The following is a 22,198-nucleotide window of genomic DNA, read 5'->3' as shown; positions in this document are numbered from 1 at the left end:
GTTCCTTTGTGTATTGAATAGACACTACAACTGACTGTGGAAATTTAGTCTTTTCTATCATTAGATCTCACTTTTCAGTTTCAGATTCTTATCCCCATGTCTCTCCAGAACAGAAAGACCAAGAAATGAGACATTACAAAGTCTGAATTTGAAAGTGTTTCAGCATTTGGTCAGTACAGCAGGGTCTGGAATGTCCCGCAATGTGGAAAAGGAGAAATTCTTTAAATTAAAATGTTTTGAAGCCTGTGTCATATAAAGTTGGTAGCTACTTATTCATCTCCCCATAGCTAGAAACAGATACCTTCTTCTATTATCTCCATTCAGTGCAATAAAACAAGAATGAAAATTCTGAGACTCCTACCTGGGTTATAAAAAGCAACAGAGCCATTGGAATGGGATGTTTGAGAAAAGCAAGCATGAGGTGATGGCTCCTCAAGATGCTCTGGCAGAAAGATTGGTTTCCTAATGCATGTATGTGTGCCTGCCATGCTATTTTGGCAAGGAAGAAAGAGGAAATGACAGGACAAGAGCTGTAGGTGTTTGCCCAATAGAGCTGAGGGCTGTGCATGGAGCCCTTTTTGTTGCATGGTACTGGTTTTGCTGCACAAGTTGAAGCGTTCTTAGAAATCTCAAATCAGGTAATCCCAAAGCTCCTCACATGGCTGCAGGAGTAGGGAATATTCATTAATTAAGCAAAGGAAGAGTAAAACTACACTTGTAGATGATATAGATAGAGACATGGAGGTTTGAGAGGCACACTGTTCTTTGCTATTTATAAATCTTTCAGACTCCTAATGGCAGAGTGACCCCATATCAGTAACAGAGTTTAGGAAAAAAATTAGGAGAGTCTTACCAAAAGTTTCTATGATGTTGTAATTTTCTATTAAATGAACCAAACCAAAATAAACAAACAAACCAATACAACAAGAACCAAAGTAAAAACCAAACCAAACCAAAACAAACAAAAAAACCCCCAAACCAATAAACTCCAAACAACTAAAGACGAAGATAAAAATAAATGCTAGGGGAGGTGTTCAATAATGCAGAGAAATTACATTTGCTCGTGACATGGATCAATCAAAAAGAAAATCCTGTTTTGTGCCAAACTTTGATGGAGGTAATTGAACATGAGATGACAATACCCTCATAACTTCTTATATGCTATTCTACAGGGGAGCATGTGTTGCATGGGTAAGGCAGCAGCTAATAAATACCTGTAACTTTCAGCAAACATTGCCCAAAGTGAGCCACCCATATCCATATCTGTGATCTGTGCAGAGCACTGAACATCTGCCATTGCTCCCTGATGGATGGTGCCTTCCTAAGCATGAATTATATAAGCCAAGATTCTCCAAAGTAGCTATCAGACATGGTAATCTCACCTGCATGCCTGACTTGAGATATTGCAAAAAAATAACTTGTATTGCAGACAGTTTTGGGTAACTGCCCCTCCAGTGCTGATCTTTTGATAGGAATGCATTGTATTATTGCTCTTGAAGTTTCATCCTTCAGCAGCAAAGAAGAAAGAAAACAGGAAAACAGGCACATTTACTTATTCTCACCTGCTTAACTACCATGGTGAGCTAAACCCTTGCTGATGCTGATACAAATCTGAATGGTTTCCTCAAAGCATAGCACACTGGAGATTATTTTACAGAGATGCTCCCAAGGCAATTCACAGTGAGCTAGAGCTGTCTGTAAGAGAGAACACTGCAGACTTTATGGCAGGTACATTCTTGAGGGAAATAGATTTATTTGCTATGTTTGCTTGTCGAGCCCAGCACCTTGTCTTCAGTGCTAGTAAGAACTTTCTGTTTGATTTCAGAATACTGTGATGGCTTTATGCATTTCTCTCTTTTGATTCATACTTTTTTATTGAACATCACTACTGCTCTTGCCATATCATTTGAGCTAACTCTAAAATAACATGGAAAGGGGGAGATAAACCATACAGTCCCAACAAAAAAATTTTAAACCCCCCAATTTCTCTCACAAATACAGAGATGTGAGAGTAAGGGCTGAAAAAAATGGCAGTCAACAACCTCTGCAAAGCCAGAAGTTACACAGTTTAAAGTAAAGTCTCCAGGCAAGCCAGAGACTTGTTTGCTGCCACAGGGTGGCTGACCTCACTGCAGGACAAACCGTACATTTCTTCCCCTAAGCCCCAAAAGAAACAAACTGCACTGGGAAAATAACGTTGTAGCAGCAAATTTTGCTGGCATTGCAGTGTCTGTAAGGGATCATTTGTCATCGAATTGAACAACATGACTGTTATAGAAGAGTTTTGATGCCAGCCTGGCCTCTGGCAGTCACAAGATCCATAGCCCTGTTCTATATAAAAAGAGAGCATTATAATTTAGGACATTGAGAAGGGTCACTCTGCTCCATTTTAATTAAGAAATGTAGCACTTATGATTTAACAAAGGAAAAAAGCTCTGTTACAAAATGTTTGACAAGCTTCTTTCGAACTATAGTTTTCCCTCCAGAAGGAGATGCCAACATTTACAGGACAAAACCATAGAAACTGTGATAACAACTGGCACTGCATATGACAGTGCCAGGCGAGGCACGTTACTGAAATAAAATGTAACATGGCAGAAATGCGATTGCAGAGAGGAAAGATGATCAGCTGAGCTGGCTGAATCAGATGGAAACAAAAACTGTCTGCTGCACAGAGGGGGAAGGAAATATCTGGAAGAACAAAGCTTGACTGGTGCAGATTTTTGTGAACAAAGCACACCTTCAGTGTGTAGTCTGAGGCTGTAGAAAATACGCAGGATTGATATTGAGTCCCAAAGTAGCCTATAAAGGCCTGAGGAAAGAGCTGAGGCCGCTGCTTGCTGCTGGGGATTTTCTCAACAGCGGACCAGGTCTTGTTAGCTACAATCTCCTGGGCTGCCCCCATGCACATGGACTATATCCAGAAGGGTACCCCAGCTTCCAGCCTGGATCTTCATCTCAGCTTTTTTTCAGCAGTTTTTCTGCTCAGACATGGTCCACACCAGGGCTGCTCTCATCCCACCACCCCAGCCCAAATGGTGTGCTTTCCAGAGGAGAGCCGAGGCCCACCCTGGCCAGCTCTCTGCACTGAGTGACTGGAGACTGGAGGGCACCTCCAGATATTTGAGATACAGCCCAAGTGCCCTCGAGAACAACCTTTGGAGCTTACCTGGGGCTCTGGCTGCACTCACAACACCATGGCTATTTTAAGATTTTATCAAGGGCAGACCTGAGAGGCTTCTTTCATGGAGTTGAATTCTTGGGTAATTCCACTGGACACAGGCACATTTGCTTATTAGAATGACTGTCAACTGAATCCTTGAACTTCCCCATATTCTCACCTTTTAAAATCAGCTGTGACACCTGGGTTCAATAAAACAAGCAGAAATTTGAGATTCACAAAACATATAATTCAGATATGCATTGATGATATACAGGTGTTTTGAATGAACAGGCAGAGTGTAAACAACAGCTCGCAGCACGATGATGAGTAGCGTGACTTTGTCTAAAATTGAGAGCCAGGGACAGAGATAGCCTTGCATTCTGAGCCAGGAAAGATCACTGGATGCAAGGCATAGCAGTGACTTCCATGAAAACAGCTTAGGTAGGAAGAGAATGGGTAATTTTAATAAATATGTATATGAAATGTATTTCTTTTTATATATAAAAAGATCCTTTCAACCAAGCTGACATGAGTTCAGCAATTAAAATAGAAATATAGAACTTTAAATGGCAGAGAATTCACTAAAAAATAGAAATGTAAGGAATCTCCCAGTGACAGGATAAAACATCAGATTGGGACGACACAAAATTATCCACGGACTGATTAGACTCGGGAGAGGGAGCACTCAGATGCAATAACCCTGCAGAGGTAGCATATGCACCATGGGTTCTAACAGAAACTGGAAACAACAAAGAGTTGCCAAGGAGATGAATGTGATCCAACTATCCATGCAAATAGTCTCAGCAAAGTTTTGGAGATTAACATAGTACATGTGTTGTAAAAGTGTGTCCTCTTTGAAGGGTATCTTGTAAGGCTGACAAGGTGAGAGTTAAGTTCCCATTGACAGCCTTATTCCTGTGTATAGTTGGGTCATATTTAGTAATAATAACTTTGCTGAGCCTTAGGCTGACACCCTCTGGAGCCTACCCAGCAGTAGGAACAAATGGATTCTCTATCTTGTGGGCAAGAATTGCTCCAATAATTTATTATTCAATTTGAATCCATTAACAGTAACAATGTCATAGGCTTTGGAAGAGATGGTGTAGCACAAATTATGCTGAAAGACTAACAAATCCTCACAATGATTTTATTAACCTTGGGGAACTATGAAAAAAGAGAGTTGGGCTTGGTTTCCCAGGACTTTGGTCTCTCAGGGCTGGCAACTGAAATCCAAACAAAAATGTTGTGTTCTACAAAGATATTATATTAGATATGAAGATGGTTCAAAAAAATCAATTAACTCTGACACTTCCAATGGCATTTATATGTCAACATTTAGAGGGCTGGATACATTAAAGATTATTTGAATTTTGGAAAGTTGCTGAAATATAGAACAATCAATTCTCCCAAAGTATCTAAGATATAAATGGGAATGCTCCCAAAATAAAATTTAGTTTCTGAGTGCATATGTAAGAACAAAACTGAAGGGACCTCACTGGCTTCAGTAGTTTGAGCTCACTCATTCAAAGTCAAATAAATCCATCAGGTCAAGAGAAATAGTGTACAGCATAAATTATCCAGAGACATCACGAAAAACACCTCACAAAATGCCACATCCACAAATTCTAAGCAATTGAGCTGTTTAAAACCCACTAAAGAAACTCTTACCTAAGTAAAAGGAGTGCTGGGGGGCACATGTACCTTTTACCTGCAAGATGACAGAAATCCCAAAGCTCAGCAGCACGAGGCAATGCTGCTGAGCCCCAGAGAAACCAGTTTTCAGGAAATATGAGGGGGTGCTGTTGGGAGCTGCCAAAGCTGGTAGCAGGAAGGAAGTGAGGTTGCCACAGCTCCATGTCCAGCACACTGTGAGGCTGGGCACATATTCCTGATAAGGCAGGGTTTGAGCCAGGTAAGGGAGGCCAATAAGAAGCAGATCCCGCGAGGTGGGATAATGCTTTCTATCATGCCAATGTTCTCCCTTACACAACTGGCTCAGGTGTGGAAACTCCCCTCCAGGGGAGGTACTGGGACATTGTCATGGATGGGAGCAGAAGCTTCAGAAAATGTTTACTACAGAATCTCTACCATTGAGTCACAAGGTGCAGAGAGGACCCCCTTGCTTTCTAAACTCCTTCTCAGAGAGAGGAGCCCAGGCACAGCTGGATTCAGTCCTACTTTAGTGAGAAGGCACGAGAGACTGCACTGGTCAGGCACAGGGCATGGACAGACTGACACCTGTACTGACCATTCCCCACTCAAGGGATTGACTGGACCCTTTTATCTATACATTCACAGAATCATAAAATTCCATTTTTCCCAGTACACTTCGATTCATCACTTCTCCCACTTTTGGTTGCTACTCTAAATTTCCATTGCAAGTCCTGTACATGCCCAAAATACACTTCCCATACATCCTGCAGGGTGTTCCCTTGACCCTTTAAGCAGTAATGCTCTCAGTTTATAGTTATCCTGAGAGATGCTCCCCAGTCAGCCCTCTTTGGTGATTTTCCCACCTGGACCATGGGCTGATTGCTGTGCTGTGAAAACCCTAGAAGAAGCCAGGTTAGGGCTCAATTTCTCTGATGAGGATATTTTGGTTCCCCCATTTCTTTGCATTGACAGAGATTGGTCTTTAGCCACACCAGTGGCCCCTCTTCCCTTTCTTTGCCGTGCTACAAGACAGGCTCCTAATCATTTGGTGCAACCTGTGAAACTTGCTCCTTTGAAATTAACAGTACTCTGTAAGAACAGAAAACAAGGTGAATTTATTTGAAGTGGGGTTCATCCACTCACAGTTGAGCCTCTGGGCTCCTTTGTGTCTGTGGAGATGAGTGCTTTGCCACATAACCTTGCAGATTCATTTTCTGTAATTTGAGAGGCACCTCCTTTTGCATGCAGAGAAACTTTTGCTGAAACTCTACTTAGATGTTGCTTTCTACACCCCACCTACTGCCTGCTTGGAGTGAATCTATGGAACTGTAAATTGAGATCAATTCTTAATTGTTAATAAAAGCATTTTAGGTAAAAACAAATTAAACCAGGAGTAAAAAAAAAATACTGCTATCAGATGCTACTCACCCAAGCATTCTTGAACTTGGAGATGAAACCACTGAGCTGCTAATATTGAGTACAAACTAATATTTAGACCAGTCTCAGTATGTATGTCCAGGCATGTAGTCAGCTCACAGACCTACATTACACTAATCAGAACTATGTGGGAGTCTGGAGGATAACTCAGCCAACTGTGGGCAAGATTCAGACTTCTCATGTCATGTTAAGAAGGTCCGGGATGACCAAAACATCTGTAGATAACACACAAAACCATGGAGAGGTTCTCCTCTCTTCCTGAAACCCCACCAAGACGTTGCAGTCATTTCTCCCGTGGACAGCATGTGAAAAATGAACTTCAGCTGGTGTTAGCTGTATTGCTTGTTTTCTACCAGAGAACACTTTGTCACTTGAGAAATCTCGAAGCACCAGAAATACTGAGTAATCCATACAGACCCAAATAAATTAAAGCAGAAGAATGGGAGGTCTGACAAGGCTCATAATACATTCCAGCAATTATAGAATGGTAGTGAGTGATGTATACAGCTTCTCTAGTCCTTCATCAGGAAAGATTTTAATACAGAATTAATAAAACAATCACTTTTCTATTATGTCCCTCTTGCCTTTTACTCTCCCTGAGATGAACTGAGTGGAATCTCTTAGGTTGTCCATCAACTGATCTCATTCCTCACTTCTAGTCAAGAGTTTTCCAAGTTATCACTTTTCTTCACTGTCAACATGCTGAGACAGCACTCCATCCTTACAAATAAGGCCAAGTCCACAGCAAATGTATACAGGCTTGTCCCATTTTAAAATGTCTGGATTTTTCTTTGTGGTTTTCTAAATAGGAACTGGAATTTCAGTGGGAACACCTGCATTTCTTTTTACATTTATAAATTAACTTATTTACTACAGCACCTCTATTTACTACAGCACTCTAAAAAGATGCAGAAGCCTAAATTTAACTCTGCCCTCAGAGAAAACCCTTGGAAAGAGGGTGAAAACTCTTGAAGAGAGGGTGAGATTTTTCAGGACTGCCTACATGACTTTAAAATGAGATTTGTTATCAGTGAAAAATCAGCTCTAGATCTTGCATCTGAGTCTCACATCAGTCACCATTCCTTGGACAACTCCAAAGGTAAATTCTGCATTAGGACAGCTATTTCTTCTAGTGAGGCAGTAGTGCAGACAGGCAGGATAACACTGAGTTTGCAGGGTAATTTGTAGTTTTATTGATACAGAAGAATAAAGTTTTACAGAACATCAGGCAAACCCATCCTCTTATTTGCCCAATACTTGAGGATGAACAGTTACAGACATGAAAATTATCTAGTTACCTGCAGTGCAGCTAATGATTAAATTACATTAAAACTGTTAACAATATTATATTGTAAAATATAAGTTTATATACAGTATATAAATACAAAGGTTTTCTGCTCCTTGTCAGGAACATAAGCTAATCATACATTTTGCAGTTTAATTTAGCTTGTGCTAAAGTACATTTCCATCTTAAATATATACCTTAATGTAAACCATACATATGAAATCTCTCAGTTTCATTCCCCGCCTCTTAACTTGCAACTAATATTACAGCACTTTAAAAGCTGAATGAACACTCTTATTCAGAAGAGGTTTCTGTCAGAATTTCCTTTCTCTTAAATCTTTGGCAATGCTTTACAGGACACTCTCATTAGTCAGACTTAGTTTTTTACCACATGACATTTTAATCTTATCCAAAGCAGGACCCTCTGATTCCTGACTCCTTCTGTCTGAAAGAGCAGGCCATGCAAATGTATGAGTGTTAAAATTATAAAAATCCTACACTGTAGGAGAAAATTGACATTGTGCAAAATACATTAATAAACATCTTAAAAGATACAACATTGTTAGACTTGGCTACACTGGCCAGCTGCATAAAAACACTACTTCATACCTGGTCAGTCGTGGCCATTCACTGCTCTGGAAACCTGTGCCTGGACAGGTTGCACTGCAGTCAGAGCAGGAAGATGTGCATGCCTTTGTATTTGGGCCAGCCTTTCCAAGGTCTGATGGCTAAGATTAGAACCCTCAAACCTATCAAGCTTCTGAACATGTTAGCTGACTTTCACAAGGATATGTGACATTCACTGGGTACCAGGGCCACCTCTCTAGGCTGTAGGTATCCAGCTCAGCAAATATTCATTGACAGAACCGTGGCAGTATTCACTTGCACCTGACAAAATCACCACCAAACTCTGAACCAGACGAGTCCTTCTGTACCCTGGTAGAAGCACCTTCTCAGAGCTGCTCACCAGGACACAACTGAAGCAGAACAGATATGAAAGGACTTCAAAGCCCTTTATTCTCCCAATACACAAGTAGAAAGATGAAAAACCAAGAGGAAAAGTAACTTGCATTTAAATCCTCTCAGTCCTACTAAAATTGTTTCTTGCAAAAGTATTTCATGTCAAGTAAAATATGCTGCACAGAAATACATTCTATATGTGTGTAGTGTATGGGTCAGGTAAGTAACAGATTCACTATGAAATAGATGGAAACACTGAGATTTAATGTCTTTTAAAACAGCTTAAAGACTAAAAAACCTTCAAGATGAAAAGCTGAAGTTACCTTTTTCTTCTCTGCTAACTACCCGTGTTTGCTCCACTGTGGCACTTCCATAAGAAAGGCTGATCTGTGGTATCACACAGGCAGACTCATCCCTTCCAAGTGCCTGCCAAGTATTTAACTTTGTCCATGCTAAAATCAGAATTAGAGCATTACTCAGAACTATTGCTTGAACAAATACATGCAGCTTAAACTACATGCTGTAACAAATCCCTATCAGAAATGCCCTCATCCACATGGAGATAAAAGTGCTCATTACAATGACGACAGTGGAAATATTCTTAAGAGAAAATATAAATATAGATATATTTAGCAGTATATTACTCTAGCACTGTAATGCCAAATGGTGGATTACCAAATGGTAAATTTCTGAGTACACTGAAGGCAGGCAAAATATTACATATATTTCTATCTTAATTTGTATGAATACAGTGGAGAGGTTTTGGCATAACATATTTCTTGGGGGAATGTTATGATTAAAAATATTCCTTAGAAAAATTAGTTTCTTCATAACAGGAATGAGTATGATAAATAGTTATGTTATTGCACAAACTATAGGGTTTTTAGAAAACAAGACCAAAAATAGTGCTTCAACATTTGGAGTGAAAGTCATCTATGAAGTGTGAGACAAAAAGTCAAATATAAACCCTGAAAATCAGGATTGTACATAGGGACTCAGTATGCAGGCTTGCTAAACAAAACTAATTTCTACCCAGATACCAACTTATGAACTTACTGGTTTTTTCTTCCAAAAAAGACAAAAGAAGCAAAAATATGTAAAGAGCATGTTAGGTACTACTTAAGGCAGAACATAAGAATGCAAAAATAATTATTATATGTTCCAATAGAAATATAGATATGTAGTCTACAGACTTCAAGCCACAGGCAATAAAAAATACAGCATTTCATACTTTTGTATAGTTGAAATCAAGGATAAAGAAATTGTGTAAAAAAATGGGTCAGGGTAACAGTTACCAAAATGTACAAAAATAAACTGCTTATCATGTGCGATGTTGAATGTTTTTGTATGAAAGTAATATTGCTTTGATAAACAAAACAAAATCTTGTAACTTTTCATTCAAAGTCCAGAAGAGATATATAATTACTTCCTAAAAAAATAATGTATTTTCACATGTATATCCTACATCTTACAAACTGTACCTCTTTACACAGTACCAGTAGTTGAAAGCAGGTCCTGAGTCAAGAATTTCTTGTTAAAGAACTAAATATTTCACAGTGCCTGGTTAATTACTTTAACCCAACCACCAAGTCTGTAGCATTTACATCTGCAGGAAAGCTCCCTGTTGCATTAGCAAGAACTGTGGACGCGGGATAAATGATTTCTTCAACCGTCACATATGTCCCCGTTAAAAATCCAACAAATCCAACAACAGCTATAAAAACATCTTTAAATATTGTCCATAAACTTAGGTTTTCCTTGTAGAATGTGAGAATTTCAACCAGAGGTGGCAAAATCAGTCCCAGAGTGCTGCTGCTGACGGCTCCAACGAAAGAAATCACCAGGTCTAGGCGAGGGATCAGAACTGCTACAGCACCTAAAGCAAACAGGAGAAATGGTGGCTTCAGATTCACTGTCCTCATGAGAAACAACACTGCAACAAACACATAATCGAGGGGTTCAGGGTTTTTACAAAGCTCCATCATTCAGTATTTTGCCAGTTCCATGTGGTGTGCACTATACAGATGAGTGCACATATTTGTCAGTAACCCACATCTTCGTGCTCATCTCAGAGACCCAGTTTCAATTCTGAATTTCTGCATGAGCTGGCAGAGCATCAAGTTAAAGTGTTCTTGTACTTACAGGGTAAAGAGATTTGGCCTGCAAATCATAGAGAAATGAACGATATGAAATGGCAAGGAAATGTTTACTTTTTTTGGTTATTGCTAGATTTTTAGGATGAAAGAATAAAAGCTGAGGAAGAGTAGAAGGGGCTGTTGCATGCTGCTCAGGAGACGGGGGCAAAAATATATTACTGTCGATTAATTTGTATAACTAATAATCTAAAATTCACATACAATTATTCAAAATGAACAAAGCTTGCTGATGGCTTGGCACTCACACAGTCATTTAAGTGATATTTACCTACAAACTTGAACAATCTTGTTTTGTACAACTGCATTCAGTCTGTAAAATGTCTAGTTAACTAAATGAGAACTCGGCCCTGCCAAGAGGAGTCTGAACACAAGGCCCACTAAGCCTTTTAAGCTTGGCCAGTGTCACCTCCTGAAACTACAATAGTTACAGAAACAGAATCCGTCATGTTGGATCAGAAACACTTCTGGTTTTAACTGCTTTGGCTGGCAAGGTCCCCTAGAATTAACTCAGATACACCAATTGTGTCATGTTTTCAGTCCTGGATTAGAAAACAGCTTTCAAAAGCCTCTATATGAGCCCTGTATGTGGTAGAAATGTCCTTTTTCCCTTCCATGATACCACCTTTTAACTATCAGACATTAGTGTAAACATCCACAGCATCAGTGTGTTTGCACCTTTCCACCACATCTCATCAAGACAAAGAAGCAATCATAAATAAAGGGGAAAAGAGGTGCAAATGCCACCAGCAATGCCACCAGCACACACAAAAATACCATGTAATATGTTTTGGTTTTTCCATAACTACCTTCTTCACTCTGATACCACAACAAAAGCATGTTTGGTTTTAGAGCAATTTCACTGACCATATGTTATTCAGTGTTTATGGTAATGAACAAATGAAGCAAGCAGGAAGGAGACCTCCACAAAATATCTGAGGATGAAAACCAAAAGGTGTGTATTAGTTTTGTAATGCATAACCATGAAGTTGTGCTTTCTATTTGCAGAGTGCCTTTGCTGTGTGCTGAATGGCACCAGCTGCAACAAATTCTGACACACTGTGATTATGAAAGGCAGCATACTCAAATGATGTTCCTGTTGATGTTCGCCATTGAGAATAACTTTGGGAAAACTGCACTGGAAAATACACTCAAAATTCACTTACAGAACACAACAGTTGTCCACTGCTACCTGGCAACTGTTTGCTACACAAATTAATGAAACTTGTAACTACAGAGTTCTCACATAAAAAGGAGCTAAGACTAAAAGGAATAAACCTGCAGAGGGAGAGTGGATTCAATAGCTCATCTTATCTGAAAGGAACATATCATGCACAGATCTGCCAGAAAAAAAAAATTAACTTGTTCCTGCTTGAGATGACTATAGTTTATTAACACTTTAGGATTCTACAGAGATATGAGAGGCACTGTTCAGCCAAAGAAAAACTGGGCAGAGACAGAAGTGGAAACCTTAGAAACACCCTGGCACTCAAGAAAAGGTAAGACAGGGTTTTTTTTATCCCACTGTTAGGATGGCCCTACTCAATGCCAAACAGTATCTTCTGTTACATGATGTGACATTTGAAGACTGGAAATGTCACATGTTTATGCATTATCCAGGACAAAGCTGAATGAAGTATGAAAGGAATTATGCCAAAGTTAATAAAAGTCACCAAAACATCCAAAAAATCACCAAAACCACATAAACATTCAAGCCACAAGAGTGGGCACCATAAATGTACAAACAATACAAGTTGAGCACTCAGACCAGATTGCTAAGTGTGATACTTACACAGCCATACAGAGTCCAAAAGTAATTGAAAAGTGCAGCTGAAGTGTATTGCAGTGTCTGGTAAAACTCTCAGCTAATGACTGTGTTGAATGTGTTGTTCTAAAGTAGAAGAGAGGGCTGCACACTTATTATCCTGCCAATTCAATAGATGTAGTGGGTGTATTCATTAAATATAGATTTTCAACTTCTGTAATAGACCTCTTTCAGTTCCACATGTGTCCAGAGTTTAGAAGGCACTCATTAATTTATAGTTCATAGTTTTGATTCCAACACTCTGCTTTATTAAAATAATGAGACTATGTTTCATAATTTTTAATTGGAAAAAAATCCAACTGTAGTTTGTAATTGCTTCAAGTTACAGAAAAACAAAATGCAGAGTGTTGATTTGAATCTCATCAAACGTTTGTCTGACTCATACAAATTTGTATGAATCTGGATATTGCTGTGGGAGGAGGTTTGGAAAAGTGTTTCAAGGTTTTAATTAGTGTCTTATTTATTCCCTAACAAGCCAAGAGAAATACAATGCATGTTTATTACCTACCAGAGAATGTATTCAAGAGTTAAGAAAGGGCTCCTTTTTCAGAAGCAAACAAGGGGCATTCCTACAGGTAGGAAGCCTGATTTCCCAGCCATGTGCAGGTTTCAAAAATGCAATGTAAAGAAGAAGTTGTGACCCTTAATCAGCAGTCATTAAATCTTCTGGTTTGGAAGCTCAGCTGAAGATCTAAATTCTTTATTAGTAATAAGACACTTTTTTTTTTGGTCAACAGTTAAATTGTCTTTAGGCTTGAATAAATTGTCTTTAGGCTTGAATAAAAGAGTGGGGGCCATATGAACAAAGCATTCTGCAGAGATAACACAAGGTAGCATCATATTGCTTCTACCTTAAACTCTGCAGCCTAATCACAAAAACTACAACTCATGGTTTCTCCAGCCTCTCTCAGCTATGTAGTTCCACATTTCGGTCAGCTGAGACTTTTTCAGGGGAGAAATTCTATAGTACAATGTTTAGATTTTCTTAAGGGACATAACACTCCAGTGGAAAGATACTCCTAATTTTATTCTCTTTCTTTTGTAATGCTGCTTCTTTTACAACTTTTTGTTACAGAATCGGCATATTACTCTCTAGACTTGCTTGTTGGGAGGCAATTCCAGTGAGATTGCTGGGGAGAAACAAAGTTTTGCCATCTCCACCCAACCTAAATGCATTATACCTGCTGAGGAAGGTATAATGAAGTCAAATAGGTGATCACCATATCCCAATACTTCCTTCAATAATCAAATATTGAGCTACCTTATTTCTATCAGCAAGTAATGCATATACCATGCTAAATCCTTGAGCAGGATGGGCACAGCTGTAATCAGGATCTAAGTAAAGACTGAATATAACTATCCATAGATACTTCAAAAGCAAAGCATATTATGACTTCATCAGGAAACTTTAATCACAGAGCTCGCTTAAAAAGCCTTTATTCCCATACTTCTAATAAGACTTAATTAATTTACAAGCATCTTTAGGAAGCCAGAAACGAATTTTGAAATTTAAAATGCTAATAATCATAATTTCTGCTATACTTACCTTTTGCTCAATAGTAAAGCTATTTAATATTTCTTCACTAAAATCATTAAAAGAAATTATTTTTCTGATAATACCAGATTTTAGATTTTATCTAGGTATTCAAACATAATTCTGACCAAAAAAAATCCAAAAAACCAGGTCAGTAGTATTCAAATGTTGCATCTGAAAAAGAGAAGTAGTACATACACCACCAGATCAGTAGTATGGCCCAAACAAATTGTCCTAACAGCAGGTTTTATAAATAGGCATAGTCAAAAAGATTGGGTGCCTCTTAAGTACAAAAAATGTTGGATATTACCAGGGAGTAGTAACTTCACATAGTTGAAAAGCAAAATAATTCTCTAAAGTGACATACAACCAGTTCTCTTCAAAGGCAGTGACAGTACTGAGGAGGCCCCTGTCCTGCAGGAAGCCAGCATACACCAAACCTCCTATCTGTACCACTTTTCCAGGACCAGTGAGCAGACTATAATATTGATGTGTTAGAGATGGGTGTCTGACATCCATATGACCTTCCAAAACCACAAACAAAATTGTATTCTTAGCACACAGATGTCTATGATATGGCAAGTAAAGGGTCCCTTCTGGGAGTTAAAATTGCCAAGAATTCTGCCTGTAGGCAAAACAGCACTTCAAAATATCAGCCTGAATACTCTTTCCTAATTTAATACCCCAAGCTGCCCTCTCTATCCATCTTTCTTTACTGCAGCAGTGCTCAGCCACTCAATCTGGCATCCTTTTCTTCCCTTCCCCTACTGCAGTGTTCCCTGGATCCCCTTCCTTAATGCAGCACCTGCATATTTTCTTCCAACTCCCTCCTCCTTTTCTGCAACACTTCTCTCCACACTGCCCAAGTTTTTTGTCCTTTATCTCCTGTGAGAATGGAAAAACATTTCTCTGATATGGACTGCCCCAGAAGGCTCAGCCAGTCTGGGTGTAAGGACCATACACATGCAGGCTGGACAACTGGCAAGTCAACATAAAATCATCTTCTCAAGTCCTACATCACAATTAAAACGATTCACCTTTTAAAAATAAATGTCAAAGTCTAACAAAATCTAATGTTTCCATGAGAACTTGCTCATATGAATTAATAAAAAAGAATGCCTTCCACAGTAGATACCAAACTGTTTTGATACATACGTACAAAGGAATATGAGACCAAGTAGAAACTTACCTATCTGCAGATAAACCAGTGCAAATAATAACTTAAGAACATTTGTGAATAATTTACATGTTGATACCTGCAGCTTAAAAAAAAGGTTTTTAGTTAAAGATTCTGGTATAATTTTACTTTAATTTTTCCTAAAAATGAAAATCATACGGTCTTAGGTGGTGTTTGTCTCAGCTATTGAGACATTAAGACTATAAGATACATATAGAAGGTAATTTTTTAAAAATCTGTTTAGATTGTCTTCACAAAAAGTAATTTTCTTCATCCAGTTTTCTAATAAGCATACTTTTAAATTTGCTCAATCTCAAAACCAAAATGGGAAAAGGAACAAAGCAGAAGACATGTTGCAGTTATCCTATGAGGTGACAAGTTCTACTTGCACATTGGAGAGAAAGAGTGACAGGTTGCACACAGGACAACCACACACATCATCTAGTTTGGCTTTGTTCCCTTTGGAATGAAAAACTCCTTCATCATTATCTTCCTGCAACACACAGTATGAGAGACAGAAACATGAAGTACTTCGTATCACTTGCCCTCACACTACACCATCACATTTTTGATTGCTTTGTCCTGTGTTAGTAGGAAAGACCAGACTCACACAGGAGAAGATGGTTTCAATATCCTACCTTCACAAGGAGAGGTGACACAGGACACTGCCCTGACACCCAGCAGGTAATGGGCAGATCCATCCCTTCCCCAGAGCCCACCACTTTTCTCAAACATGTGAATAAATTCTGTTTCTACAGCACTTTGCATCCAAGATCTCAAAACTGTTATCAGAAGGGTTTTCATTATTTTTATTCCTTAAGCAGAAAGACACATAAAAAATGACACCAGACCAAACACCAATTTAACAGCAGCATTGAGTCCACTCTTCTTACCAGGCCAATTAAAATACCTACAGCCAGGGCAAAGGACTGGTGCTTACCACTGGTATGAGACACCTGTTTCAAGGCAGCATGGCCCCTTGCTCCACTAATAAAATCACTCCCCTTAAGCTGTCTGTGTTCTATATAACCCCAAAATTCAGGCAGTGAAGTTAGCTCAGATTTCACCTTCTACAATCTGCACCCATTTTCAGCAAAATCCAGTGTCACAACAATCCAGTGCAGGAGGAGGCTGTGTGAGCAAGTGTGGCTTTACAGGGATAGGGATGAAGCAGCAGTGACACAGCTACGATGCAATTCTTCCCTACTCTCCTCCTTGGGACGACCCAGACTGACTTCTCTCTCTGAGCCAGATGTCCAAGCGGTAGTAAATGATAGCTTGGCCTCCTCATCCTGTTCTGGCTGTCTCCATCAGATCTTCAGAATTAATGTGTTTTTACTAAGCACCCCCTTGGATGGTGACACACCAAGAAAACCAGGCTGTGAGAGGCCAAGGAATGTCCTCATGCTGCAGTTTGTCCAGAGCTGCAGTACCAAGTGATCTTCATAACACCAGCAAGCAGACATGCTTGGCACAGCACACACCAGATTAGGTGTAAATGTATTTGACCATTTAGTTAACTACAATCCATGTGGTCAGACATGGCACCTCTTTCAGGCTGTCAGATCTGAAGCATTTTATTTATTAATTTGTCTCTGCAGTAAATTTATTTGAGCTTTGCTGCTAATACTTTATCATAAAAAATCTTTTTAGACATTCCCCAGTGAAATAATGCAGCCAGCTGTTAACATGCATTTCTGGATTCAAGGAATGAATGCAAAGCATACAGCAAAACTCAGTAATACTGAGCTCCAGATGGATGAACCTAGACCATAAGAGTACTGACACTTCCCACTGGCAGTCTCCTTCTGATTCTACAGGCTCACCAGAAATGAGTCCACAATTGAACTTTTGTCCTCTTTGTCTCACTCTATCAAAATAATTTGTGGGTCTGAGACAGCTGAAAGGTTTTGAACCACGCAAGCAAAAATTAATGTTTGCTTATCCAAGGACAAGACTGTTTTTGCTACAGAGAGCAGAGATGAAGAAAAGAGTCAGGAGGAGTGGTTAAGCCTTGAAGAGCCAGCCATGCTGCTTCCAGTGATGCTGAAGAGTGGTATTTTCCAATATCCACCATCACCACTCATACTCCCCAATCTTTCTCTTGGATGCACTGTATATATCAAGCTATCCCACAGGAAAGTAAGCAGGGATACATGGCTGCTACTTTGTTGTTTCATAACAAAAGTAAAAATAAATTAAAATAATTTTGTATTAAAATTTTTATATTAAAAAGTTTGTCTTGCCATCATCCTTGAAAATAAAATTTTCATTATATACCTTTTGATTACTACATAAAGCAAGAAATAATGTGGTGAAGATTAAATTGAACATACTTAGCTTTAATCTCAAGCTAATATACTTTGCTCCATAAATACATAAATATGAAGGAGAAACATTGCCAAAGACACCTTTAGGAATAGTAAAAATTACTTATCTTTATCCTTCAGGCTTCTTTTTCGGTTTCATAATAAAATTTTACATTTCTTTAATAAAGATAATTGAAGAAACAGATGATTAAGATGACAAGAAGCATCTGTTATTTTGGAATCCTTTTGTAGTAATAGAATCCATCAGGGTGCCATAAATTGTAACAATCATGCCAGATAAATTATCTTTTCTAATCACCATCTAAGGACTAAACAATATATTAAGTAATAGAGTAAGTTAGCCCTCCCTCCTCCCACCAAGTATTACAAAAACAACATAACAAGGAGATAATGCTCTAAATAGCCTTTAAGAAACTTCTGAGCCTCTGACCCATGTTTTTGGGGAGCAGGGGTTGTTTATATGTGCTACAGTTTCCCCCAGCAGGAACACATTAATTTGCAGAATTTCCAAACAAGGAAGTGCACCAGACCAGTCTGCTTAATCAGAGAATTTATGACAGAACTCTGTACTAAGAAAAACCATAAAGAGGAGATTTAAGTGAGGATATACTGTAAAAGAGAAATTTAGAAATATCACATGGAGAAGTCTGGATGGTCTCAGGAAATTCTACTAAACAGACATATTTAAGGGATGCTACAGGCAGTAAGAAAAGCTTTTACAACCACACCAATAACAAAAGGCTGGAAGGAAGAAAGTGATGCTCCTGGATGGAGTGTGGGATTTAGTGACAGCACACCCAGCAAAGGCTGAGGTATCCAGTGCTGCCTTGGCCTCAGTCAGCCCCCCAGCCCCTGGTGCCAGTGAAAGCCCTCAATAGGAAGAATTTCCATTAGGAGATGAAGATTAAATCAGGGATTATTTGAGACAACTCAAACCATAAGGATATACATAATATGAAGGGTTGCATTCAAGAGTGCTGAAGAGAACTGGCCAATGTCCTTCTAACACCACCCTGTACTGTCTTTTACAAGTCATGGAACTTGAGGGAAATCCCTGGTGACAAGAGAAATTAAATGTTGTCATTAAAGGCCAAAAGAATAATAGAGAGAAATACAGGCAAGTCATATTTACTTTGGTTCTTGGAAAAATCATGGAGCAAAGTCATCTTGGAGCATATTTCAGGGCACATGAAGGAGAAAAGGGTATCTGGGAACAGAAAATTAATGGACTTATGGAGGAGAAGTCACGTCTGACCATCCTGATAGCCTTCTTTGATACAATGTCTGGATTTATGGATGAGGGGAGAGCAGTAGGTGTCCTTTAGCTCAGTTTTAGGAAGGTCTTTGACACTGTCTGCCACAATATTCTTGTGTCTGAATGGAGGGAAAACAGATAAGTAAAAAACCTCAATGGATCAAACAATAGTTGTTAATGGGTTGTGCTCTACCTGGAGGCTAGTAAAAATCCTACAGCTAGTAGGGAAAGAAAAAGCTTCCTGTAACTGATAAAAACACTAAATGATCACTTAAAATGGCATGAATTATTTTCTCTAAACCTACAAAATTATAATGCCACCACAACACTAATATCTAAATATGTCACTCTATCACAAAGTACCAGGGTTGAAAGTGAGTTGACATCACATTTAAGTAAACATTAATTTACATCATTAATTTTTAATCCTGATTCAAAACTGGATTGAACTTGATATTTTAACAGTGATATTTCACAGTACTTTTACGAAAATGGCTTAAAGTATATTAATTCCTACTTATTGATAACTTTGGATTACACATCACATTATTTAAGTAACAGCAGTGCCAAGTAATTTACAAGATAAAATGCTTTATTCCACAGAGAAAATTTAGCCATTTTCAAATGGGAAGCCACACTCTGATATCACACAATGTTAAAAGTTTTTCATAGGAGGCAAATACATGGATTCTCATGCTGTTTTTAAATATCTGAATTGGCCTACTTATTTTGAGCTGTGAAAAGCAGAGGTTTTGGGTATGATTAGCAGCTATAGCATATGGCATGTACTCTATTATTACTGACATAGTAATAAATAACTTGCGAGCTTGCTGCAACGTATCAAAAGTAAATTAAAAAAATAATGCCCTTAAAAAGATAATATCACTAACAACCACACTGCAGTGGAATGAACAATGCATTTCCAAAACAATGCTTTGCAACAGCTGGTGTCACAGGCACGGGCTAGTTAAAGCCTGCTGTGGTGATTGATGATACAGAAGCAAGAAGCTGCCAAGAGCCTTGGCTTCCTGGGGAGGATCACGTGCAGTAGCTGGTTGAGGTTCAGCTCCCTGTGTTGACAGTACTGAATTATGGCCTGCAGTCCAAATCCATCAAAAAATGCAGTCATCTGCAGATGGTTTTAGTCTTAATTTGTTGGTACTTCACCTCACAAAATGAAGTTCAAAGAGAGCAGCTTGCTTCATCAGATGGGTGAACTCCCCTCTGGCTCAGCACAGGGAAATCCAGGCACAGCTCCTGTCCTCTCCCAGCATCCCATCAGCCAGGCTCCCTGCAGGGATCACACTTTGCCACGTGTCTGGAACACTCACTGCATGCCAGGCATGCCCATGGGAAGGGCCACCCTCCTAGGCATTCTTTCTTAGTTTTGTGTGACCCAAGTAAATCAATACCCAACAAAAATATGTGATTGCATATCAGAAGCCTGTACCAACACATATTATCCTTTATCTGTAATTTTAAAAGAGCTCACCACCATCTTTACACCTTGGAAATGAGAAATAATAACCTAGTGCTTACAGCAGTTACACAGGAATAGAGGAACTGAGGTTGGACATGCTCCTCAAAGGACTGAGGTTTAAGTCCCAAATACTGGGCTTTCACCTACAAAATTACCTTTCAATTATTTTTTTCTAAATAAGAAACTGGGCTTGTGTTGTGTGAGCAGGAACTTTTTTTCTGGCTATCCTCAAATACTTTGCATTCTGTTTTAGGGGTGTTTTTTTTTCCCCATACCAAGTCTATCTTTGGTAATGCTTTTAAGTGGACAGTGAAATGATGATATGTAAATATACTTTATAAAGCAGTATGAACTCCTGCAGAATAACAGGCAATACTAAATACCAAGCATAAGATATTACTTTGTAATAATATAATTTTTTAACTAGCAGACATTATAGCCACCATATCAACTAATAAAGCCAACAAAAAAAAAATCTTCACATAATGTAATACTATCTCCATACTTTGATACAAATACTGGCATTAATTAAAATTTATTGGAACATTCTTGTAGAAATTATTAAGTATATTTGCTGTCTGTGATCCTCATATTACTAAAAAATTATTTGCAATTAGTTGTAAACTAGCTTTAAAAAAATTACTTGTAAACTAGCAAAGAAAAACCTCTCAACCTAAACAGACCTAAACCTAAACCACTTTATTCCTTGCCAAGAGCTTTGCAAATATTGATTTAAGGATGTGATTATAACCATGGAGTTAGAATACTGATCTACCATTTTCAGTGCAACAATCAATTTAGAAAACAAGTGAAACACAAAACTGCCACAAGTTTTTTCAATTAGAAGAGATAATACTGCTGTTTATAAATCAGATGAGCAAGAATTCAATTAGTTTCCCTCTGGAAAAAAAGTGATGAAAGAAACAAGAAAAGGGAACCATGAAAATACTCACAGGAGAACAGTATCATCAAATGCTATCAGAATGGACTAGGAGGATTTCCAACATAAATAAAAGGACACAAAACTATAGTAGATCTGCATTTAAGTAAAAGGGGGCTTATGATAAGGTAGATTAGTATTGACTGTTAGTTTCTGAGCATAAACAAAAACTGATGGTTGGATCATCTTGAATGTCAACATCAAGTCACAGAAAGCAACCCTATTTTATAAGTTAGGCACAGCTGAACGCCATGGAGAATTTGGAGAACTGTTAACATGGTCAGACAACACAGCAGGTCAAAATTTTGCTCTCAGTGTCACGAACAAATATCAATACCTTGGTGGTAATGCTCTATATTTGTTTTAATGCAAGTTTAGTGGTTTATCCCTTAGATGGAAATACTCAGTCTGCTTACTGAGTAATTATACTTAATTAGCAAAATGATTTTTAACAGTTTAATTTTATAAAATGTGGTTATGCAATTTTCATGCATTATATAATATTGATAACAGTTCATTATAAAAATAGTACTTCAGATACTGTATGAATAGTATGAAAACAGATATTGTATGAATAAGGTAAAGGAAGAAATTCTGTATTTAACAGCACCAAGTGTTGACAGATTAGGAAGAGGTCTATGAGATCCCTTCCCAAAGACCTTGAAGGATCTATTACAAATGAAATGAAGAACAGTGTTTGTGCTAAGGAACATTTGATTCTATCCCTTGCTTTTGTTATCACAAGGTATTTCATACACTGTCAAGAAAAGGGATTATTTCTGGATGACACAAATCACTCAATAATTACAGTGTAAAAAAGAAAGTCCTTCAACAAGAAGAGAAAATGATAAGGTTTTATCCATCCCTCCTTTTCACAGAATGAGTTTACAAGTATATCCATACAAGCAGGTCATACAGCCATTTCTAAGCATCCTCCTCTTTGGAGTGAGTTGCAGTATTTCAGTAAGCCAGGGGAAGGAAAAACACATAAAAAAACCAAAATAAA

The 22,198-nt window shown here is 38.4% G+C and overlaps 1 protein-coding gene across 1 annotated transcript in view; it reads right to left on the bottom strand.

The window, feature by feature from the left end:
- Positions 1-7,422: 7,422 nt before the first annotated feature.
- SLC36A4 (solute carrier family 36 member 4) overlaps positions 7,423-22,198 on the bottom strand; it is an 85,172-nt gene continuing 70,396 nt past the window's right edge. Inside the window, 1 exon segment of the mRNA XM_064409536.1 lies at positions 7,423-10,374. Within this exon segment, the coding sequence (XP_064265606.1) occupies positions 10,067-10,374 (308 nt within the window). The 3' untranslated portion in view covers positions 7,423-10,066.

This window comes from Passer domesticus, chromosome 2, assembly GCF_036417665.1.
Source record: "Passer domesticus isolate bPasDom1 chromosome 2, bPasDom1.hap1, whole genome shotgun sequence".
Taxonomy (NCBI): Eukaryota; Metazoa; Chordata; class Aves; order Passeriformes; family Passeridae; genus Passer; species Passer domesticus.
The sequence above is the reverse complement of the archived record's forward strand: the minus strand, read 5'-3'. Positions and strand labels throughout refer to the sequence as shown.